General features: G+C 46.8%; 1 protein-coding gene across 1 annotated transcript in view; it reads left to right on the forward strand.

Annotated features, from left to right (window-relative positions):
* The window catches only part of LOC144493944 (dynein axonemal heavy chain 8-like), a 1,661,706-nt gene that overhangs the window by 356,489 nt on the left and 1,279,330 nt on the right, over positions 1-25,887 (forward strand). Inside the window, exon 18 of the mRNA XM_078213521.1 lies at positions 11,952-12,032. Coding sequence (XP_078069647.1) covers positions 11,952-12,032 — 81 coding nt within the window. The remainder of the gene's footprint in view (positions 1-11,951; positions 12,033-25,887) is intronic.

Below are 25,887 nucleotides of genomic sequence, written 5' to 3' on the forward strand. Positions count from 1 at the left end.
CCAGGTGTCCCTAGGGACCAGCCATGGGACGCCAGGGCAGCTGGACTGAGTTCAGAAGCCTCAGCGTCACCTGGCTCTGCCAGTCCTGGAGGCCCTAGCTGCGACTGCCCCATGGTGTGTGATCCCTCAGCACTGGCTGTCTGAGACTGGACCAAGCTCTAGAGCCCCTCAGCATTAGTCCCATGAGTCTGGACTAAATGTCGAGGCCCATAGCCAGGGCCTGCTGTATTTGGGTACCACACTGTGCTGGCATCACTTCCTGCGACAGCACTCTGGACTCCTCAAAACAGCCTTGCTGGTTGCTGACAACCCATCTACCATTACCCAGGTCTGCTGATGCATCTCCAGCAGCTTCGAGAGACCTGGCACCTGGCTCGTGACCAACTGAATCCTTGCCTCCTGCAGACTTCTGCATGTCTGAACCCGCAGACGTTCCGCCTCCATCCGAAGTGCATCAATAGCTGTGTTGTGCACACCAGTAAGTGACCCAGAAGCCTCCTCCCAGAAGTCACTGCATTGGTGGATTGTGTGGTAGATGCCTGTGCCGAATCACTGGTGCTTTCCTCGGAGGATTCCTCAGATCCTCCCTCCAAGGTGTCCTCGGGCATCTTAGCAGGACAATGTTGCTGTCGGTTTCCATTCTCTCCTCAGCTTCCCCTCCAGCTCCATGACACGCTGCTCAAAATCAGTGAGCAGATGATCACCACCAGTCTTCTCTCTCTCCTGCCTATCATGTGTAGTCTTCTCCTGTGGGGACATAAGGGGGGATTGAAAGCATGATGTATGGAAGGGCACAGGTGAGAGCGGGTGCTTGGTTGGGTTGTATTGGGCAGTGTCTCTCCACTCTGGGGTGCTGATTGTGGTTGTCATGGGGTTTGGAGGCATGTGGTCGGTTGGCTGAAGGCCAGTGGGTGTCTGGGGGTGGTTTCATTTTGCAGGTGTGACATATGGGACTGTTTTCAGAATGGGATGCACACTTGCCCTTTCTGCCCAATAAAGGTAATTTCTACGAGGGCGACATGTTGGCACAGTGGTTAGCACTGCTGCATCACAGTGTCATGGACCTGTGATCAATTCCGGCCTCAGGTCACTGTGTGGAGTTTGCACATTCTCCTCGTGTCTGCGTGGGTTTCTTCCAAGTGCTCCGGTTTCCTCCCACTCCAAAAATGTGTGAGTTAGGTTGATTGGCCATGATAAATTGCCTCTTAGTGTCAGGGGGACTAGCGAGAGTAAGTATGTGCGGTTATGAGGATAGGGTCTGGGTGGGGTTGTGGTCGGTGCAGACTCGATGGGCCAAATGACCTCCTTCTGCACTGTATGATTCTATTTTCTTGCGACACTGGTTGCCGTTCCTACATGCTACTACACGGGCACTTACAGCTGCAACCACAGCCTCCCAGGCCACATTGACTGTCCGACCCTTGGGCCGATGTTCTCCTGTGGGTTACAACATTTCACACCTCTCCTCGACAGCATCTAGCAGCTGGACCTGCTCACTATTGGTAAACTTCAAAGCACTCCTTCTCTGTGCCATCTTCCTGGCGTGACAGCTTGTATAGAGCTCTGCCTTCTTAAGGTGCAGTCAGTTTGGGCCACTCATACACCCATTAGGGTTAGAGAGAATAATGTACAGGCTGTTTGGTTTCAATAGAAAGGAGGCATCTGCAAGGATGATTGGATTAATTCAACAAGGGACTATTTTGAGGGGGGAAAGGTGCAATGCTCATGGTCTCACTCTGCAAGGGACCATGTCCAGGGGGAGAGTTGCAATGCTGATGGGCCTCACTCTGCAAGGTGGAATGCTTGAGAGGAGGGAGTGCTGGCAGCACAGCACAGTGTGCGAGGAAATAGGGAGCCCTTGAGGCCAGCCCAATGTAGTGTGGAAGAACCGGGGGCCCTTGAGGCCAGCCCAATGTAATGTGTGAGAATGGGGAACCTTAGGGCCAGCCCAGTGTAGCGTGTGAGAATGCGGGGCCCTTGAGGGCAGCCCAGTGTAGTGCGCGAGAAAGGGGGGCATTGGGGCCAGCCCGGTGTAGCGTGTGAGAACAGGGATCCTTGGGGCCAACCCAGTGTAGCGTGCGAGAACGGGGGGCCCTGGCACCAGCCCAGTGTAGTGTGCGAGAACGGGGGGCCTTGGGGCGCCTTGGGGCTAGCCCAATGTAGTGAGCGAGAATGGGGGGTTGGGGCCAGCCCAGTGTAGTGCATGAGAACGAGGGGCCTTGGGGCCAGTCCAATGTAGTGCGTGAGAACGGGGGCATTGGGGCCAGCCCAGTGTAGTGTGTGAGAATGGGGGAGCCTTGGGGCCAGCCCAGTGTAGTGTGCGAGAATGGGGGGCCTTGGGGCCAGTCCAGTACAGTGCGTGAAAACGGGGAGGCCATGGGGCCAGTCCAGTGTGGTGTGCGAGAATGGGGAGCTTTGGGGCCAGCCCAGTGTAGTGTGTGAGAATGGGGGGCTTGGGGCCAGGCCAGTGTAGTGCGTGAGAAGGGGGGATGTTTGGGCCAGCCCAGTGTAGTATGCGAGAATGGGGAGTTTTGGGGCCAGCCCAGTGCAGTGTGCGAGAATGGGGGGCCTTGAAGCCAGCACAATATAGTGTGCAAGGACAGGGGCCTTGGGGCCAGCCCAGTGTAGTGTATGAGAATGGGGGCCCTTGGAGCCAACCCAGTGTACTGTGTGAGAATGGGGGAGCCTTGGGGCCAGCCCAGTGTAGTGTGCAAGAATGGGGGGGCCTTTAGGGCCAGCCCAGTGTACTGTGCAAGAACGGGCGGTCTTGGGGCCAGCCCAGTGTAGTGTGCAAGATTAAGAACATAAGAACTAGGAGCAGGAGTAGGTCATCTGGCCCCTCGAGCCTGCTCCACCATTCAATAAGATCTTGGCTGATCTTTTCGTGGACTCAGCTCCACTTACCCGCCCGTTCACCATAACCCTTAATTCCTTTACTGTTCAAAAATTTATCGATCCTTGCCTTAAAAACATTCAATGAGGTAGCCTCAAATGCTTCACTGGACAGGGAATTCCACAGATTCACAACCCTTTAGGTGAAGAAGTTCCTCCTCAACTCAGTCCTAAATCTGCTTCCCCTTATTTTGAGGCCATGCCCCCCAATTCTAGTTTCACCTGCCAGTGGAAACAACTTCTCTACTTCTATCTTATCTATTCCCTTCATTATCTTATATGTTTCTATAAGATCTCCCCTCATTCTTCTGAATTCCAATGAGTATAGCCCCAGTCTACTCAGTCTCTCCTCATAAGCCAACTCTCTCAACTCCGGAATCAACCAAATGAACTTCCTCTGCACCCCCTCCAGTGCCAGTATATTCTTTCTCAAGTATGGAGACCAAAACGGTACACAGTACTCCAGGTGTGGCCTCACCAGCACCCTTAGACAACTGCAACATAACCTCGCTGTTTTTAAACTCTATCCCTCGAGCAATGAGGACAAAATTCCATTTGCCTTCTTAATTACCTGTTGCACCTGCAAACCAACTCCTTGTGATTCTTGCACAAGGACACCAAGGTCCCTCTGCACAGCAGCATGCTGCAATTTTTTACCATTTAAATAATAGTCTATTTTGCTGTTATTCCAACCAAAATGGATGACCTCACGTTTACCAATATTGTACTCCATCTGCCAGACCTTTGCCCACTCACTTCAACTATCTATATCCCTTTGCAGACTTTCAGAATCTTCTACACACTTTGCTCTGCCACTCATCTTTGTGTCATCTGCGAATTTTGACACATACACTTGGTCCCCAACTCCAAATCATCTATGTAAATCGTAAATAATTGCAGTGCCAACACTGATCCCTGAGGCATACCACTAGTCACTGATCGCCAACCAGAAAAACACCCATTTACCCCACTCTTTGCTTTCTGTTAGTTAACCAATCCTCTATCCATGCTAATACATTACCCATAACACCGTGCACCTTTATCTTATGTAGCAGTCTTTGGTTTGGCACCTTGTCAAATGCCTTCTGGAAATCCAGATACACCAAATCCACAGATTCCTCATTGTCCACTGCACATGTAATGTTCTTAAAGAATTCCACCAAATTAGTCAAACATGACCTTCCCTTCATGAACCCATGCTGCGTCTTACCAATGGGACAATTTATATCCAGATGTCTCGCTATTTCTTCCTTGATGATAGATTCAAGCATTTTCCCTACTACAGAAGTTAAGCTAACCAGCCTATAGTTACCCGCTTTTTGTCTACCTCCTTTTTAAACTGTGGCTTCACATTTGCTGTTTTCCAATATGTGGGAACCACCCCAGAGTCCAGCGGATTTTGGTAAATTACCACGAGTGCATTTGATATTTGTCTCGCCATCTCTTTTAGTACCCTGGAATGCATTCCATCAGGACCAGGAAGCTTGTCTACTTATAGCCCCATTAACTTGCCCAACTCTATCTCTTTCGTGATAGTGATAGTTTCTAGGTCCTCACCTGCCATAGCCTTCCTGTCATCAATTTTTAGCATGTTATTTGTGTCTTCCACTGTGAAGGCCGACACAAAATACCTGTTCAATACCTCAGCCATTTTCTCATTTCCAGTTATTACATCCCCCTTCTCATCCTCTAAAGGACCAATGTTTACTTTAGCCACTATTTTTTGTTTTATATATTTGTAGAAACTTTTGCGATCTGTTTTTATATTCTGAGCTAGTTTACTCTCATAATCCATCTTACTTTTCTTTATAGCTTTTTTCGTGGCTTTCTGCTGACCTTTAAAGATTTCCCAATCCTCTTGGTTCCCACTAGTTTTTGCCACTTTGTATTCATTTACTTTCAATTTGATACCCTCCTTTATTTCCTCAGATATCCATGGTTGATTATCTCTTTTTCTACAGTCCTTCCTTATCACTGGTATATAAAGAACAAAGAACAATACAGCACAGGAACAAGCCCTTCGGCCCTCCAAGCCCGTGCCGCTCCCTGGTCCAAACTAGACCATTCTTTTGTACCCCTCCATTCCCACTCCGTTCATATGGCTATCTAGACAAGTCTTAAACATTCCCAGTGTGTCTGCCTCCACCACCTTGCCTGGCAGCGCATTCCAGGCCCCCACCACCCTCTGTGTAAAATATGTCCTTCTGATATCTGTGTTAAACCTCCCCTCCTTCACCTTGAACCTATGACCCCTCGTGAACGTCACCACCGACCTGGGGAAAAGCTTCCCACCGTTCACCCTATCTATGCCTTTCATAATTATACACCTCTATTAAGTCTCCCCTCATCCTCCGTCTTTCCAGGGAGAACAACCCCAGTTTACCCAATCTCTCCTCATAACTAAGCCCCTCCATACTAGGCAACATCCTGGTAAACCTCCTCTGTACTCTCTCCAAAGCCTCCACGTCCTTCTGGTAGTGTGGCGACCAGAACTGGACGCAGTATTCCAAATGCGGCCGAACCAACGTTCTATACATCTGCAACATCAGACCCCAACTTTTATACTCTATGCCCCGTCCTGTAAAGGCAAGCATGCCATATGCCTCCTTCACCACCTTCTCCACCTGTGACGTCACCTTCAAGGATCTGTGGACTTGCACACCCAGGTCCCTCTGCGTATCTACACCCTTTATGGTTCTGCCATTTATCGTATAGCTGCTCCCTACATTATTTCTACCAAAATGCATCACTTCGCATTTATCAGGATTGAACTCCATCGGCCATTTCTTTGCCAAAATTTCCAGCCTATCTATATCCTTCTGTAGCTTCTGACAATGCTCCTCACTATCTGCAAGTCCTGCCAATTTTGTGTCGTCCGCAAACTTACTGATCACCCCAGTTACACCTTCTTCCAGATCGTTTATATAAATCACAAACAGCAGAGGTCCCAATACAGAGCCCTGCGGAACACCACTAGTCACAGGCCTCCAGCCGGAAAAAGACCCTTCCACTACCACCCTCTGTCTTCTGTGACCAAGCCAGTTCTCCACCCATCTAGCCACCTCCCCCTTTATCCCATGAGATCCAACCTTTTTCACCAGCCTACCATGAGGTACTTTGTCAAACGCTTTACTAAAGTCTTTTGCTGCGCACTGTGAAAGATCATTTTGAAAGTCCTCCACTGTTCCTCAATTGTCCCACCATTAAGTTTTTGCTCCCAGTCTACCTTAGCCAACGCCTCCCTCATCCCTTTGTAATCTCCTTTGTTTAAGCACAAGACACTGGTATCGGATATTACCTTCTCACGCTCCACCTGTATTTTAAATTCAACCATACTGTGATCATTTCTTCCAAGAGGATCCCTAACTGCAAGATCATTAATTATTCCTGTCTCATTACACAGGACCAGATCTAGAATAGCTTGCTCTCTCATAGGTTCCATTACATACTTGAAGAAGGGAAAGGGTTAATGAATTTTGTACCTAAAGGGTTAATGAATTTTGTACCTAGAATGTATCACAAACATAACCCTTCCTCATGGCTGATCTCCCCAGGCTTATACTGCTCCTGGCATTAATATACATTATTTATTCATGTTTTCCTTACTTATTCATGTCTTTCATTCTTTAACTTTCATTTCAAATGGACAAGTTGGGCCGAAGGGCCTGTTTCCATGCTGTAAACCTCTATGACTCTATGACTCTAGTTCCCTTACCTAAATCATTAATATATATCATGAATAGCTGAAGTCCTAGCAGCGATCCCTGCAGTACCCCACCAGTTACTGCCTGCCAATTGGAAAAAGACTTGTTTATCTCTACTCTTCATTTCTGATCCGCCAATCAGTTTTCTATCCATCTCTATACCCTGCCCCCAATCCTATGTATTTTACTTTTACTTGCAAATATTGGACTTTGTCGAAAGCCTTCTGAAAATCCAAATAAATGATATTCACTGACTCCCCCTCATCAGCTTCATTGAAGAATTCCAGTAGATTTGTCAAGGATGATTTCCCTTTCATGGAATCATAGAAATCCTACAGTGCAGGAAGAGGCCATTCGGCCCATCGAGTCTGCAGTGACCACAATCCCACCCAGGCCTACCCCCATATCCCTACACATTTTACCCACTAATCCCTCTAACCTACACATCTCAGGACACTAAGGGGCAATTTTAGCATGGCCAATCAACCTAACCCGCACATCTTTGGACTGTGGGAGGAAACCGGAGCACCCGGAGGAAACCCACGCAGACACGAGGAGGGGAGCTAGAAGAGTTGACTAGGATCAAGGAACTAATTGATGGCGGGGAGGATGCAGGGGTAAGGGGAATTACAAAATTAATGGTAGAGGAGAGGGTGCAAGTGAATGAAGGCGGTAATTTAGATAAGGGAGTAGAGGGAGACGGTGTTCGCGACTCATCAAAGCGGGTCCAGATAAAAGCTGGAATAAGGACACTTTGCCTGAATGCACGAAGCATTCGGAACAAGGTAAATGAGTTGATGGTGCAAATCAGCACGAGTGGGTACGATCTAGTGGCCAATACAGAAACGTGGCTGAAAGGTGACCAGGACTGGGAGATGAATATCCAGGGGTATCAGGCGTTTAGGAAGAATAGACAGGAAGGAAAAGGTGGTGGGGTCGCGCTATTAATAAGAGATAATATCAGGGTAGTACTGAGGGATGACATAGGCTCTGAGGAACAAAACGTGGAATCATTATGGGTAGAGATGAGGAATAGTAGAGGGAGAAAGACACTAGTAGGTGTGGTATATAGGCCCCCAAATAATAATGTTGAGGTAGGGAGGGCTATAAACAAGCAGATAAGGGATGCGTGTAAAAACAGAACGGCAATAATCATGGGGGACTTCAACATGCACATTGACTGGCAGACTCAAGTCGGTAAGGGTGGAATGGAGGAAGAGTTCTTAGAATGCTGTCGGGATAGTTTCCTTGAACAGCATGTTACGGAACCGACGAGGGAACGAGCTATTTTGGATCTGGTATTGTGTAACGAGGTAGGTAGAATTAAGGATCTTATTGTGAAGGACCCTCTTGGGTCTAGTGACTACAATATGGTCGAATTTCTGATTCAGATGGAAGAGGAGAAAGTTTGGTCCCAAACCAGTGTCCTCTGTTTGAACAGAGGGAAATATGATAGGATGAGGGATGAATTGGCTAAGGTAGACTGGGAGAGCAGGCTGGCAGGTAGGATAGCTGAGGAACAGTGGAGGATTTTTAAGGAGATCCTTTTCAGTTCTCAGCAAAAATATATTCCAGCAAAAAACAAGGATTGTAAGAGAAGGGAGAACCAGCCGTGGATAACGAAGGAAATAAAGGAGAGTATTAAAATAAAAACAGCTGCGTACAGAGTGGCCAAAAATAGTGGAGAAACAAGTGATTGGGAAAAATTTAAGAAACAACAAAGAGAGACTAAGAAAGCGATAAAGAAAGGAAGGATAGACTATGAAGCTAGGCTAGCAATTAATATAAAAAATGATAGTAAAAGTTTTTATAAATATATAAAAAGGAATAGAGTGGCTAGAGTGAATGTTGGACCCTTGGAGGACGAGAGGGGGGAGTTAATAGTGGGAAATGAGGATATGGCTGAGTCTTTAAATAAGTTTTTTGTGTCGGTCTTCACGGTGGAGGACACAAATAGTTTGCCAAATATTAACGATAGAGGGTTGGCATCAGGAGAAATGCTTAATACAATTAATGTTACCAGAGAGGCAGTGCTGGGTAGACTAATGGGACTGAAGGTGGACAAGTCCCCGGGTCCGGATGGAATGCATCCCAGGGTATTGAAAGAAATGTCAGAGGTAATAGTGGATGCGTTAGTGATTATTTATCAAAACTCGTTGCATTCTGGGGTAGTGCCGGTTGATTGGAAAACGGCGAATGTTACGCCGCTGTTTAAAAAAGGAAGGAGACAAAAGGCGGGTAACTATAGGCCGGTCAGCTTAACGTCTGTAGTAGGGAAAATGCTGGAATCCATTATTAAAGAGGAGATAGCAGGGCATCTGGATAGAAATGGTTCAATCAATCAGACGCAGCATGGATTCATGAGGGGAAAGTCGTGCTTGACGAACATGTTGGATTTTTATGAAGATGTGACAAGGGCGGTTGATGGAGGAGAACTGGTGGAATGCGGTGTTTTTGGATTTCCAAAAGGCGTTTGATAAGGTGTGAGGCTGATTATAATATTCATGATCAAATTTTAATATGTTTAGTGGACCCAACACACAACCGTCCGGGCTCACTTGCCTTAATGGCATTGCCGGTGGAGGTTCTCACTGGCGAGAATCACGTATGATCCCATGCAACGGGGACCAAATGTGATGGCCTTGCCAGTGGGACTGGAGGCCATTGAGACCTTCTGCGAGGTTGGGTTCAGGGGCGGGAGGGGGCGGTGCCTAAGGGGAAGGGCAAGGCCTGAAGGGGAGGCAGCACGTGGGGAGCTGTGCGCTCTGCAATCAGGGATTGCTGGGGCGTCAATCGTCCGGGAGGGAGGGGCAATTGGGGGGTGGGGAGGGGGCGATGTCCGGGGGAGTGGGGAGTGACAACCTTCTAATGTACTATGTACTCTTGACATTGTGCATTGGAAAATTGGGCGTGTGTGTAATCGTGCTCTCTAACAGTCAGCAGCCAGCTTCTGGTATGAATAGATTCCATCCACTCCCCCAACTGGCGAGAATCACTCTTTGCCTCTTTTCTTCTCAGTGTCACAAGATTTAATTTTTTTTTCTCTTGTTGCCAAAAAAAGTGGCTGCAATTCTCTCCTATTTTCATGCTCGTTCAACACTTAGAATTTTTTTTTATGATCACCCGTGAGCTAATTAATACATCAACTTTTGCAACTTGAAATTAATCCATGGTGCACAAGTTATGGACAATGATAACTTTGATTGCCACAGTGCCTTGCTTTCAGGCTGCGGTTGTGGCTTGAGCAGGTGACAAAGCTCAGTGACAGTCTCATTGATGAATCAAATGAGCTTGGAGAAATGTTATCTGAAGACCCTATGTGGAAATGCCGCCCTCCTCAGTGTCCTCATCCACCTTCTTTTATAAGCCTCTCTGGTTCTATGGTGTTTAATTTGCTTCTCCCAATTCTGTGATCCACATTTGAGTCAAAGTACTGAAAGCATCAAACCCTCTCCCTGTGGAAATAAAGTTTAAAGGTTGTTAAAACACTGTAAATAAAATTGTCCAGCAGCCAAGAGATAGGTTGAAATTGTAAACCAACAACTAGTCTTGTTTTCTCCAAATAGCATGAGAGGGGTTTCTTCCTGCTGGTTAGTTTAATGTAGTGCGAAGTGAGTTATGTATGTGATGAATCAGGCATTTTGGCAATTGAAAATAGAAAATCAATCCTGCAGAAAAACTAAGACCCTCATCTGCATATATTCCCAGTTAGATTGTTGTTGGTGTGTGTTCCCAAAGTAGCCACAATGTTCTCAACCCATGTGATGACTTGTCCACTTCTTCATTGTCAGTTGGGGCAGAGTAGGCTACATAGAGGCTGAACAATGGACAGTATAGTACATAGCCCAATTTCTAGACCGCTGTCCCCAAAATGACCTGTTTATTTTGGCATCTTAATTTCCTCAATGAAAACGATATCTTAAATGTGAATTGTATCTTCACAGAGAAAATGGCAAAATCTTCCATTCACATGAATTTTAATAGCTTTGTGTTAGTTTCTGCATTATTATTTGGTGAATTTGAGTTAAAGTTCTTTACTAGAACCACCACTCATTTTATATTTCATGGGAATGATAGCATAATGATTGTGCGAATGTACTTGTAACCCAGGCCTGGAAAAGTAATCTGGTGATTTGAGTTTAAATCCCATCATGCAGCTGGGATTTTAAATTTAGTTTATTAAATGCATTTAGAAAGTAAGCTAGAATTAGTAACGGTAACCAGGAAACTACTAGACTGTCATAAAATCCCAACTAATTCATTTTTGTCCTTTCGGGATATTGTTATTACTATGGCACGAAAAATAAAATCACTCAAACACAGCGCTAAACGTTCACTGCCATCCTGTTGTTGAAGTGGAAACTTTTCTGCTTCTGACTGTGGAAGAGAGACTCAACAAACTTATACTGACAAAACAACAAGTCTTTATTAATTAACAAAATTACTGCATGCAGTAGTGGCACAGACTTAAAGTCAGAGAGCAGTTGGTACAACTGCTAGTTCCTTCCTCAGTCTGCCAATTTCATCAGAAATCAGTCCAATACTTGTACAAAAACTTTATCAATTTTCATCACCAGAGCTTAGTCAGGAATTCACTTAACAGTACAAACATAGGCAGCGTCATAAATTGTGGTACATTAAGGTACACTTAGTTAATCCCTTTGGACCCTGTGTAACATTGTTCACACCATTATCTTGTTCTTTGATGCTGCAGAAAGAGTATGTGACTCTTTTCATCCCTGACCTTATCTAGCTTGATTCATCCAGCCCGAGGTCATGAGGGGGCACTTTTATCAATATTTACGGGGGTTAGGCATAGCTAGATCTCCTCGGGTCTTACTCATTCCTTAAGTTATGTGGAGTCGGATTTATCAGATTCCACAGGGGTCAAGCTTCTTGGAAGATCTAACAGAGGTCAAGCTTCTCCCAGTCTTCTTGTGTAGAATTGTATTAATTCTGCAGTAGTATAAGGAGACAAATGTATTAAGTCTGCAGTAGTATAAGGAGACGAATGATCAACTAGATGAAACATTATAGCATGATGGGAAAAATATTCAACTAAGTTGGTACATTGTGAAAAAAAACTAAGGTAACTAGTTCAGAAAGCCAGACCCCTATTAGACCTGATGATACCGTCTCCAAGAAGCCTGGGAGAAGCTTGACCTCTGTTAGATCTTCCAAGAAGCTTGACCCCTGTGGAATCTGATAAATCTGACTCCACTTAAGAATATAGCTCACCACCATATTCTCGAGGAAAATTTAGGAAATAAGCGCTGGCCTCATTAGTGATGCTCATGTTCCATGAGTCAACAAAAATTAATCAAAACCTTTCTTTTTTTGTATTCCTAAAATCAGTCTGTTCTTCAAGCATTTGAGAGTGTGTGCCAAGGAATTCCTTCTGAGTTTGTGGCATTGATAACACCTAAAATTGAAAAGGTAAGAACTACGTTATGCAGGTAAAAAATAAGAAATATATAGATAAGTCACCAAACAAAATATGATGGAGATTTTGGCTTATATTTATAATCATTAATTAGTTTCATTGGTTAAAAAACAGACCAATGACAGATGAATTGGATAGCACCTTGGTTTTTGTGACCAAAGTGTAAGGGGGTAATTTTTTGCAGTATGAAAATTGGGTAACGGGTCAACAGTCTGTCTTACACCTTCAATTATTTTCTTTCATTAATTTACCCCCAATAAATTTTTAGCATGTTAAGTGAAAATAATATTTGTTATGTCTCATTCAATTTATATCAATTTTTTGACTAGACTAATGTCAATGTTTAGGAGGTCAAGCTATGAGGCCAGATTGCATAAACCTGGTCTGTATTTTGTTGAAATTAGACAATTAAACAATGATTTAATTAATGATATTGAGACTATGGAAATGTTTCAGAGGAGAGTCTCGGGATAAATTCCTCGTTTTAAGCATGTTAATTTACCCAAGAGTTAAATGAGCTGGGTCTCGATCTGACAAGAGTGGACTTTCAGGTGATTCATTTGTGCTTTATACAGTGCTGAAGCAATTTTTTGTGGAGATGAAATCGTTCAACTGCATAAAGTAGGGAGGACGAGGTGTCACTCATATAAGTCACTTAAATGCACAATCAGGTTCGATATATGTGGCGGCATGGTGGCACAGTGGTTAGCACTGCTGCCTCAATTCCGATCTTGAGTGACGGTCTGTGTAAAGTTTGCACATTCTCCCCATGTCTGCGTGGGTTTCCTTCAGCTGCTCTGGTTTCCTCCCATACTTCAAAGATGTATGGACTAGGTTGACTAACCATGCTAAATTGACCCATAATGTCAGGAAGATTAGCAGGGTAAATATGTTGGGTTACGGGGATAGGGCCTTCGTGGGATTGTTGTCACTGCAGGCTCGATGGTCTGAATGGCACTGTGGGGATTTTATAATTCTATTTGAAGATAGATCTTTTCTTAAAAAATATTGAATCTGTGAAATAGATTGGCTGGTTTGATGTATTGGATTACAGTGAAAAGTGTTTTTCTTGTGCGCCATGCAGACAAAACATACCATTCATAGAGTACCTGGAGAGAAGGAAAGGAGAGGGTGCTGAATATAATTTTGCTGTTACAGATAGGGTAAAGAGAAAGATCCACTTAATATATATTAGGACCATTCAAAAGTATGGTGGCAGCAGGGGAGAAGCTGTTCTTGGGTCGGTTGGTACGTGTTCTCAAACTTTTGTATCTTTTTCCGATGGAAGAAGGTGGAAGAGAATATGTTTGGGATGTGTGGAGTCAAGAACAAAGAACAGTACAGCACAGGAAACAGGCCCTTCGGCCCTCCAAGCCTGTGCCGCTCCTTGGTCCAACTAGACCAATCGTTTGTATCCCTCCATTCCCAGGCTGCTCATGTGACTATCCAGGTAAGTCTTAAACGATGTCAGCGTGCCTGCCTCCACCACCCTACTTGGCCTAACCAGCGTTCTATACAGCTGCATCATCAGACTCCAGCTGTCCTTGATTATGCTGGTAGTTTTCCAAGGCAGTGGGAAGTGTAGACAGAGTCAATGGATGGGCGGCTGGTTTGCGTGATGGACTGAGCTACAATCACAACGCTTTGTAGTTTCTTGCGGTCTTGGTCAAAACAGGAGCCATACCAAGCAGATACATTCGGAAAGGATGCTTTCTGTGGTGCATCTGTAAAAATTGGTGAAAGTCGTAGCAGACATGCTGAATTTGCTTAGCCTCGTGAGAAAGTAGAGTCGTTGTTCGGCTTTGGCGTGGAGGTACCAGGACAGATTGTTGGTGATCTGAACTCAAGAAATCTGAAGCTCTCGACCATTTCCACTTAATCACCATTGATGTAGACAGCGGCATGTCCTCCTCTACGTTTCCTGAAGTCGATGATTATGTCCTTCATTTTACTGACATTGAGGGAGAGATTATTGGCATCGCACCATTTCACCAGATTCTCTATCTCTTTACTGGCTCCGTCTCGTCATTGTTTGAGATCTGACTGACGACAGTGAAAATGGGAGTTGGAGTGGAATTTGGCCACACAGTCACAGGTGTATAGTATGGGGCTGAGGACACAGCCTTTGCGGGGTTGAGGATAATCGTGAAGCGGTGTCGTTACCTATCCTTGCTGATAGCGGTCTATTGGTTAGGAAGTCTAGGATCCAGTTTCAGACGGAGGAGCCCAAGTCCTCGGCCACGGAGTTTGGAGATGGGTTTTGTTGGGATAATGGTGTTGAAGGCTGAGCTGTCATCAATAAATAGGAGTTTGACATTAAGGGCCTGATTTTACCATTTTCATTCTGAGTGCTGAATCTGGGCGCAATTCAGATCCAACTTGGAAATCTGCTTTCAGGCGCCCCCATACGCACTTAGCCTGAAAAAATAATCGCGGGTCTGAATTGCGCTGTGGGTGGGGCTTAGCATGCCTGAAACGATCGGAGAACTGAACTGCGCATGCACAGTTAGAAAAAAATTTGAAAAAGCGTGCCATGTCAGATCGCTCCCAGGCTGCAGAAAGTGGAGGAAGCAGCCCGGGAGCGAAAAGCGGGAGCGATGGCCACAGACATCACTGTCCCCCTTATCCACCCATCCCCCCACTACCCAGACCGATCGCGACCCCTTGCCCCCTTCCCCCCCCACCGATCACCCGCAGAGTGGCAGCAGAACCCCCCTGCCCCCACTGTCCCCCCACCAGAGAAAGATCGGGCCTCCCCCCACCACCAGAGATACATCTTACCCACCTCCCTCCTCCCCCCACCCCAACCAGAGAATGATCTGGCCTCACTCCCCACCTCCCTCAAGAGAATGATCTGGCCCTACTCCCCCCCACCCCCCCAGAGAATGATCTGGCCTCACTCCCACCCCCCCACCCCCGAATGTACTCATTTACCTTTTGGGGTATCATCAGCATGCACCATCTTCCAAAGAGTAATGGAAACATACTGCAGGGAATGAGTGGCAGTTTAGCAAGACTATTCTTATCACAGGAGCCACTGTCAGTCTTGTGACGGGTTTCAGAAGCCGTGGTCAGACTGCAAAGTGAAAAATGCATTTACCAGGCAGCTGAAGTAACGGACCTTGGATACATGGTTGACAAAGAGGGCCAGTCGAGGAACAGGTAAAAGCCATAAAAGGGGCTCCAACACCAAGGAATACAAGGAATTACATTTTTTCTTGATATCGTAAATTATTATGGTAAGTTCATTCCAGGTACGCACAGATCAAAAACGAGGGTTTGGCAATCGTCTTCACAGTGAAGAAATTTAATCAATATGCCACGGGAAGGTGAGGGCAGGAATGGAGTGAGGTGGAGGATGAATGTGTGGCTGAGGGACTGGTGCAGGGGGCAGGGATTCAGGTTCCTGGACCATTGGGACCTCTTTAGGGGAAGGTGTGACCTGTACACAAAAAATGGGTGGCACTTGAATCCCAGGGGGACCAATATCCTGGCGGGAAGGTTGGTTAAGGCTACTGGGGAGAGTTTAAACTAGATAGGTTGTGGGGAGGGGATCGAGACGAGGTGACTGGGAGCGAGGAAGTTAGCTCGCAAACAGAGAAGGATTATAGACAGTGCAAGAGGGAGGGTGGACAGGGGATAGAGAAGGGGAGAGCTCAGACCAAAGGATTGAGATGTGTTTACTTTAATGCCAGGAGTATAGTGAATAAAGGGGATTAGTTCAGAGCATGGATCGATGCCTGGAAGTGTGATGTGGTGGCCATTACAGAGACTTGGATGTCTCAGGGACAGGGCATGGGATCCAAGGGGCTGCTGCCCTGTGGATCCAGAACTGGCTTGCCCAAAGGAGGCAGAGAGTGGGTGGGTATAGATGGGTCTTTTTCTAAATGGAGTTCGGTCACCAGTGGTATGCACCAGGGATCTGTTCTGGGATCCTTGCTGTTTGTCATTTTCATAAATGACCTGGATGAGGAAGTGGAGGGATGGGTTGGTAAGTTTGCCGACGACACAAAGGTTGGTGGGGTTGTGGATAGTCTGGAGGGATGTCAGAAGTTACAGAGGGGCATAGATAGGATGCAAGACTGGGCGGAGAAGTGGCAGATGGACTTCAACCCAGATAAATGCGTAGTGGTCCATTTTGGCAGGTGAAATGGGATGAAGGAGTATAACATAAAGGGAAAGACTCTTAGTACTGTCGAGGATCAGAAGGACCTTGGGGTCTGGGTCCATAGGACTCTAAAATCGGCCCCGCAGGTGGAGGAGATGGTTAAGAAGGCGTATGGTGTGCTGGCCTCTATCAATCGAGGGATTGAGTTTAGGAGTCTGGGGATAATGATGCAGCTATATAAGACCCTCGTCAGACCCCACTTGGAGTACTGTGCTCAGTTCTGGTTGCCTCATTAGAGGAAGGATGTGGAAAAGATTGAAAGGGTGCAGAGGAGATTTACAAGGATGTTGCCTGGATTGAGTGGGATGCCTTTTGAGGATAGGCTGAGGGAGCTTGGTCTTTTCTCCTTGGAGAGACGTAGGATGAGAGGAGACCTGATAGAGGTATATAAGATGTTGAGAGGCATAGATCGGGTGGATTCTCAGAGGCTTTTTCCCAGGGTGGAAATGGCTGCTACGAGAGGACACAGGTTTAAGGTGCTGGGGTGTAGGTACAGGGGAAATGTGAGGAGGAAGTTTTTCACACAGAGGGTGGTGGGTGAGTGGAATCGGCTGCCGTCAGTGGTGGTGGAGGCAAACTCAATAGGGTCTTTGAAGAGACTCCTGGATGAGTACATGGGACTTAATAGGATGGAGGGTTATAGGTAGGCCTAAAAGGTAGGGATATGTTTGGCACAACTTGTGGGGCCGAAGGGCTTGTTTTTGTGCTGTCGTTTTTCTATGTTTATGTTCATAGCAGTCCAGAACCCTCAGGGCCTTTTCTCTGAGCACAAAACTACTGCCACCACCCGCCGCATCCACCCCCCGCCCGCCCCCCCCCCCGCCCCACCCGCCCTCCCCTAAATCGCTTCGCATCAGCCCAAATACAGTCGTGGGCACTATTGCTCAGCATCTATGAGTACATCCTGGGACTCTGGAAGATAGACCAGGGACACAGATTAAATTTTATTGACACCTTGCTAATTGCAGCCAGACAAATTAAGAATTAAGAATGATTTCACATTGGCAAAATTAAGCCAGGTAACATTAAATGGAGAAATGCAAGAAAAGCCGTATGCGACAAAGTACCCAGAATCTGAAGACGATATTATCCTGTGGGGAACCTGGATAGTTATCCCATGCCCTGCCCAAAGTCATATCCTTTTCAGAGCTCCATAACAGTCATCCAGGGATAGAACAGGCCCTTCGGCCCACAGGTTGCGCCGGTCATGTCCCTACCTACCTAGGCTTATATATAGGCTTACCTGTAACCCTCAATCCTATTAAGAGAGAGAGTGCAGAGAACGTTTACCAGGATGTTGCCTGGTATGGAGGGTCTTAGCTATGAGGAGAGATTGGGTAGCCTGGGGTTGTTCTCCTTGGAAAGACGGAGAATGAGGGGAGATCTAATAGACGTATACAAGATTATGAAGGGTAGAGATAGGGTGAACAGTGGGAAGCTTTTTCCCAGGTCGGAGGTGACGATCACGAGGGGTCACGGGCTCAAGCTGAGAGGGGCGAAGTATAACTCAGACATCAGAGGGATGTTTTTTACACAGAGGGTGGTGGGGGCCTGGAATGCGCTGCCAAGTAGGGTGGTGGAGGCAGGCACGCTGACATCGTTTAAGACTTACCTGGATAGTCACATGAGCAGCCTGGGAATGGAGGGATACAAACGATTGGTCTAGTTGGACCAAGGAGCGGCACAGGCTTGGAGGGCCGAAGGGCCTGTTTCCTGTGCTGTACTGTTCTTTGTTCTTTGTTCTTTGTCCCATGTACTCACCCAGAAGTCTCTTAAAAGACCCTATCGAGTTTGCCTCCACCACCACTGAAGGCAGCCGATTCCACTCATCCACCACCCTCTGAGTGAAAAACGTACCCCTAACATCTCCTCTGTACCTACTTCCCAGCACCTTAAACCTGTGTCCTCTCGTAGCAGCCATTTCAGCCCTGGGAAAAAGCCTCCGGGAATCCACCCGATCTATACCGCTCAACATCTTGTACACCTCTATCAGGTCACGTCTCATCCTTTGTCTCTCCAAGGAGAAAAGACCGATCTCCCTCAGCCTATCCTCATAAGGCATGCCAACCAATCCAGGCAACATCCTTGTAAATCTTCTCTGCACCCTTTCAATCATTTCCACATCCCTCCTGTAATGAGGCGACCAGAACTGAGCACAGTACCCCAAGTGGGGTCTGACGAGGGTCTTATAAAGCTGCATCATTCTCTCCCGACTCCTAAACTCAATCCCTCGATTGATGAAGGCCAGCACACCATACACCTTCTTAACCACCTCTTCTACCTGCGAGGCCAATTTTAGAGTCCTATGGACTCGGACCCCAAGCTTCTTCTGACCCTCTACACTGCTAAGAGTCTTACCCTTAATATTATACTCCTTCATCCCATTTGACCTGCCAAAATGGACTACTACACATTTATCCGAGTTGAAGTCCATCTGCCACTTCTCCACCCAGTGTTGCATCCTATCTATGTCACGCTGCAGCTTCTGACATCCCTCCAACCTATTCACAACACCACCAACCTTCATGTCGTCGGAAAACTTACCAACCCATCCCTCCACTTCCTCATCCAGGTCGTTTATGAAAATAACAAACAGCAAGGGTCCCAGAACAGATCCCTGGGGCACTCCACTGGTGACTGACCTCCATTCAGAAAAAGACCCGTCTACAACCACTCTCTGCCTTCTGCAGGCAAGCCAGTTCTGAATCCACAAGGCAACAGCCCCTTGGATCCCATGCCCTCTCACTTTCTCGAGAAGCCTTGCATGGGGGACCTTATCGAACGCCTTGCTGAAGTCCATGTAAACCACATCGACCGCTTTTCCTTCGTCAATGTGTTTAGTCACATTTTCAAAGAACTCCACCACGATTTGCCTTTGACAAAGCCATGCTGACTACTTTTGCGCATACTAAACTTCTCTAAATGTTCATAAATCCTGTCCCTCAGGATCTTCCCCATCAACTTACCAACCACTGAGGTTAGACTCACCGGTCGGTAATTCCCTTTCTTGAATATAGGAACCACATCTGCAATCCTCCGGAACCTCTCCCGTCTCCATCGACGACGCAAAGGTCATCGCCAGAGGCTCTGCAATCTCTTCCCTCGCCTCCCACAGTAACCTGGGGTACATACCATCCAGTCCCGGCGACTTATCTATCTTGATGCTATTCAAAATTTCCAACACATCCTCTTTCTTAATGTCCACATACTCAATCTTTTCAGTCCGCCTCAATCCTGTAGTACAACCACCCAGGTCTTTTTCCACCGTGAATCCCCAGGTAAAATATTCATTAAGCACCTCTGCTATTTCTTCCAGTTCTGGACAGACTTTCTCACCTTCACCTTTTATAGGTCCAATTCCTTCACATCTCATCCTTTTACTCTTCACATATTTATAGAACGCCTTAGGGTTCTCCTTAATCTTACTTGCCAAGGCCTTCTCGTGACCCCTTCTGGCTCTCCTAATTTCTTTCTTAAGTCCCTTCCTACAAGCCGTATACTCATCTGGATCCCTATCATCGCCTAGCTCTCTGAACCTTTTGTATGCTTTCCTTTTCTTTCTCACTCGGTTCAGCGCAGCTTTCGTGCACCACGGTTCCCGTAACCTACCAACACCTCGCTGTCTCATCGGAACGTTGTCACGCAGAACTCCAGACAAACATTCCTTGAAAATCTGCCACCTTACTTCAGTACTTTTCCTCGAGAATGCCTCCTTCCAATTTACGCCTCTAATCTCCTGCCTGATGGCTTCATATTTCCCCTTACTCCAGATAAACACTTTCCTCGCTTGCCTGATCCTATCTCTTTCCAATGCTAGCGTAGAGGAGATAGAGTTATGATCACTATCCCTAAGATGCTCCCCCACTGAGAGATCCGACACCTGTCCAGGCTCATTAGCCAGTACCAGATCGAGTACAGCCTCTCCTCTTGTAGGCTTATCCACATGCTGTGTCAGGAAACCCTCCTGAACACACCTGATTAACTCCTCCCCATCCAAACCCCTTACCCGAGGGATATTCCAATCGATGTTTGGGAAATTAAAGTCTCCCATCACGACAACCCTGTTATTACTACATCTCTCCAGGATCTGTTTCCCTATCTGCTCCTCAACATCTCTGTTACTATTGGGTGGCCTGTAGAAAACACCCAGCAAAGTTATCGACCCCTTTCCGCTCCGAACTTCCACCCACAGAGACTCCGTAGACAATCCCTCCACGGCTTCCACCTTCTGTACAGCTGTGACACTATCCCTGATCAGCAGTGCCACTCCCTCCCCTCTTTTGCCTCCCTCTCTGTCCTTTCTGAAACATCTGAAACCCGGCACCTGAAGTATCCAGTCCTGTCCCTGTCCCCAAGTCTCTGTAATGGCCACCACATCACACTTACAAGCGTCGATCCACACTCGAAGCTCATCCACTTTATTCACTACACTCCTGGCGTTAAAATAGACACATCTCAAACCTTTGGTCTGAGCTCTCCCCTTCTCCATCACCCGTCTATTCTCCCTCTCACACTGTGTACAATCCTTCTCTATTTGCGGGCTAACCTCCTCTCAGTCACCTCATCACGATTCCCTCCCCACAACCTTTCTAGTTTAAAGTCTCCCCAGTAGCCTTAGCCAACCTTCCTGCCAGGATATTGGTCTCCCTGGGATTCAAGTGCCACCCGTCTTTTTTGTACAGGTCACACCTTCCCCTAAAGAGGTCCTAATGATCCAGGAACCTGAATCCCTGCCCCCTGCTCCAGTCCCTCAGCCACGCATTCATCCTCCACCTCACTCCATTCCTGCTCTCACTTTCCCGTGGCACAGGCAGCAATCCTGAGATTACTACCTTTGCCTTCCTTCTTCCCAACTGTCTACCTAACTCTCTATATTCTGTTTTCATGACCCCTTCCCTCTTCCTACCTATGTCAGCGGAACCAATATGCACCACGACCTCTGGCTCCTCTCCCTCCCATCTCAGGATATCTGGGACGTGATCAGAGACATCCCGGATCCCGGCACCAGGGAGGCAGACCACCATCCGGGACTCCCGTCTGCCTCCTCAAAAACGCCTGTCCGACCTCCTTACTGTTGAGTCCCCGATTAATACTGCCTTCCTCCTCCTTTCCTTTGCCCTCTGAGTTACAGGGCCGGACTCTGCTCCAGAGACACGGCCACTGCTGCTTCCCCCAGGTGGGCTGTCCCCCCCAGCAGTACTCAGACAGGAGTACTTATTGTGAAGGGGCACATCCACCGGGGTGCTCTCTATCACCCGAGCTTTCCCCTTCCTAGACGTTACCCACTTGTCTGCCTCCTGTGGCCCTGGTGTGACCACCTGCTGATAGCTCCTGTCTATCACCTCCTCATTTTTCCTAACCAGACGAAGATCCTCAAGCTGCAGTTCCAGTTTTCTAACATGGTCCCTTAGGAACCGCAGCTCGACACACCCATCGCAGATATGGACGTCCAGGACACCAGGAGTCTTCAGGACATCCTACATTGGGAACAACAGACTGGCCTCACACTCATAATTTCCCTTCTTATTTCAAGGAACACAGAGGAACGTACTTAAGAATTAAACTTACCCTGCTTCGCTCTTTCCGCCTAAGCCCTTAGAGCCAAAGCCCTTCAGCTCTCACTCTGCGCCCTTCTCACTCCACTGCCCGCTGGATACTGCGGCCTGCTTTTAAACCTCCCTCATACTGAAGAAAAATTTGACCCTTCCCAGAACACCCAGCGTCCTACTTCCGGGTTAGAGTTCATAGTTTTTTTCAAAAAAACACCTGCGAAAAAGTAATTTAAACTAAATTTAAAGTATTATTTTTAAATTAAAAGTATTTTAAAAGTCGATCTCTTACCCCAGCACTCCTGCAATAAATCTCTCCTCTCTGTCTCACTCTGGCTGAACAATGATATCAAATATGAAGATGTTCAGCCATCCAGGGATATCAAAAATAAAGACGTCAGGAAGAAACTTAGTCTGGTGGCCTGGCATTGATGGGGACTCAGATAAGATGGTGAAAAACATGAAGAATGTGCCAAGATAACCAGAAGACCCCACTAGTAGCTTCCCCACACCCCAGGAAGATCATGGGTACAGGTGCATGTGGATTTCACAGGACCATTTATGGGTTCAATGTTTCTGATGTTTATCGAAGCCCACGCTTAAGTGGATTGATGTGCACAGGATGGCATCCACTACATCATCTAATATGGTAGAGAGATTTAGGCAATCTTTCAGTACTCATGGGATCCCAGAAGTCTTTGTGGTCGACAATGGAATTCCATTGACCAGTGGGGAATTTGCGACATTCATGAAAACAAATGGAGTAAGACATGTCCATGGTTCCGTACTATCCATCGTCAAATGGATTAGCAGAGTGAGCAGTCCCAAGTTTTCAAAGATGGAATGAAAAAACAGACCGGGGGTTGTAGACACAAAATTGACAGCATTGCTTTTTAATTACACGATGACACTCCAAGTAATGACAGGATTAGCCCCAGCAGAGCTATTGATGGGCAGGCACCTACTGACCAGGCTGAGCCTTACATTCCTGAACTTACATGGAAGAATTGAAGAAAAGCAAGAAGCCCAAAAAAAGGGTCGTGATGGACTAAAAGCTGATAAAAGTTTTTTTCGCCAAGAGTCCAAGTGCAAAAGTTTGGAGTCAGCGGGCCATGGGGGTGCCACAGTGGCACAGTGGCGAGCACTGCTGCCTTGCAACGGCAGGGCCTGGGTTCAATTCCTGGCTTGGACCACTGTCTGTGTGGAGTTTGCATGTTCTCCCTTCCGGATGCTCTGGTTTCCTCCCACAGTCTGAAAGACGTGCTGGTTAGGTGCATTGGCCATGCTAAATTCTCCCTCAGTGTACCCGAACAGACGCCAGGGTGTGGCGACTGGGGGTTTTCACAGTAACTTCATTGCAGTGTTAATGTAAGCCTACTTGTGACGAATAAATAAATGTACGAATAATAAATACTTGTGACTAATAAATAAATGAAGGATAAGTTTGGCAAGTTTTGGGAACCTTGGATAACGAGAGATATTGTGAGCCTAATCAAAGAGAAAAGGGAAGCATTTGTCAAAGCTAGGCGGCTGGGAACACATGAAGCAAGTGTGGAATACAAGGAAAGTAGAAAGAAACTTATTCAAGGAGTAAGGAGGGCTAAAAGGGGTCATGACAAAGCATTGACCAGCAGGATTCAGGAAAATTCCAAGGCTTTTTATACATATATAAAAAGCAAGAGGGTAGCCAGGGAGAGGGTTGGCCCACTCAAGGACAAGGGAGGGAATCTATGCGTGGAGCCAGAGGAAATGGGCGAGGTATTAAATGAATACTTTGCGTCAGTATTCACCAAAGAGAAGGACTTGGTGGATGATGAGTCTGGGAAAGGGTGTATAGATAGTTTGAGTTATGTTGAGATCAAAAAGGAGGAGGTATTGGGGTTCTTTTTTTAAAATACTTTTTCAATTCAATCAAATCAAATCCAATTCAGAGTCTCAACAAGTTGAGACATTTCCGATCCAGGCTGACAAGACAGGGCAAGCGACCAAACCACCCTGTCCTGGGCCCGATCTACATGAGCCAAGCTGATTGGAGAAGGGGGAGGTTCCTCCTCCAAGACTTGGGCTCATTTGCATCTTAGCCAAAAGGCCCAGATGCCGCTTTAAAAAAAATTGCTTCATATGTTCTTGAGCAACATTAAGGTAGACAAGTCCCCAGGGCCTGATGGGATATACCCCAGAATACTGAGAGAGGCAAGGGAGGAAATAGCTGGGGCCTTGAGAGAAATCTTTGTATCCTCACTGGCAACAGGGGAGGTCCCAGAGGATTAGAGAATAGGCAATGTTGTTCCGACAAGTTATGCAAGATCAACAGCATGACCAAATAAAGAGGAGACCTCAAAGATCAAATCCAAGAATTTTGTTTGGAAAAAGAGGCTCGAGCTCATAATTGTGCTATTGTAGTTAAATAGGTCCCTGCTGCTGTGCTTGCTCAGGCAGGACTTGTTTTGTACTCAGTCCAATGGCAAAGGATCTCATGTGGCGTGGCATGTTGAACAACTGTTGCCAAGCCAAGCACCATTTAAGGATATCCTGTTACGATCACAGCTGGTGTTACTATGAAACAATCAGGTCCCAGAATGGAATCCTGGGTCACTAGACCATAAGAACAAAGAACAATAGGGCACAGGAACAGGCCCTTCGGACCTCCAAGCCTGCGCCGCTCATGTGCCCACTAGACCATTCTTTTGTATCCCTCTATTCCCAATCTGTTCATGTGGCTATCTAGATAAGTCTTAAACGATCCCAGCGTGTCCGCCTCAATCACCTTGCTTGGCAGTGCATTCCAGGCCCCCACCACCCTCTGTGTAAAATATGTCCCCCTGACACCTGTGTTGAACCTTGCCCCCCTCTCCTTGAACCTGTGACCCCTTGAGTTCGTCACCTCTGACCTGGGAAAAAGTTTCCCACTGTTCACTCTATCTATGCCCTTCATAATTTTATACACGTCTATTAGGTCGCCCCTCATCCTCCGTCTTTCCAGGGAGAACAACCCCAGTTTACCCAATCTCTCCTCATAGCTAAGACCCTCCATACCAGGGAACATCCTGGTAAACCTTCTCCGTACTCTCTCCAAAGCCTCCACATCCTTCTGGTAGTGTGGCGACCAGAACTGGATGCAGTATTCCAAATGTGGCCTAACCATCGTTCTATACAGCTGCAACATCATATGCCAACTTTTATATTCTATGCCCCGTCCAATAAAGGCAGGCATGCCATATGCCTTCTTGACCACCCTCTCCACCTGTGCTGCCACCTTTAAGGATCTGTGGACTTGTACACCCAGGTCCCTCTGTGTGTCTTTACTCCTGATGGTTCTACCATTTATTGTATACCTCCCCCTTACATTAGATCTACCAAAATGCATCACTTCACATTTATCTGGATTAAATTCCATCTGCCATTTCTCCGCCCAATGTTCCAGCCTATCTATATCCTGCTGTATTCTCTGACAATGTTCATCACTATCCGCAACTCCAGCAATCTTCGTGTCGTCCGCAAACTTACTGATCACACCAGCTACATCTTCCTCCAAATCACTTATATATATCACAAACAGCAGAGGTCCCAGTACAGAGCCCTGCGGAACACCACTAGTCATGATGTGGAGATGCCGGCGTTGGACTGGGGTGAACACAGTAAGAAGTCTCACAACACCAGGTTAAAGTCCAACAGGTTTATTTGGTAGCAAATACCATAAGCTTTCGGAGCGCTGCTCCTTCGTCAGATGGAGTGGAAATGTGCTCTCAAACAGTGCACAGAGACACAGAAATCAAGTTACAGAATACTAATTAGAATGCGAATCCCTACAGCCAGCCAGGTCTTAAAGGTACAGACAATGTGGGTGGAGGGAGCATTAAACACAGGTTAAAGAGATGTGTATTGTCTCCAGACAGAACAGCTAGTGAGATTCTGCAAGTCCAGGGGGCAAGCTGTGCGGGGTACTGATAATGTGACATAAATCCAACCTCCCGGTTTAGGCCGTCCTCATGTGTGCGGAACTTGGCTATCAGTTTCTGCTCAGCGACTCTGCGCTGTCGTGCGTCGTGAAGGCCGCCTTGGAGAACGCTTACCTGAAGATCCAAGGCTGAATGCCCGTGACTGCTGAAGTGCTCCCCCACAGGAAGAGAA

This window comes from Mustelus asterias, chromosome 5, assembly GCF_964213995.1.
Source record: "Mustelus asterias chromosome 5, sMusAst1.hap1.1, whole genome shotgun sequence".
NCBI lineage: Eukaryota > Metazoa > Chordata > Chondrichthyes > Carcharhiniformes > Triakidae > Mustelus > Mustelus asterias.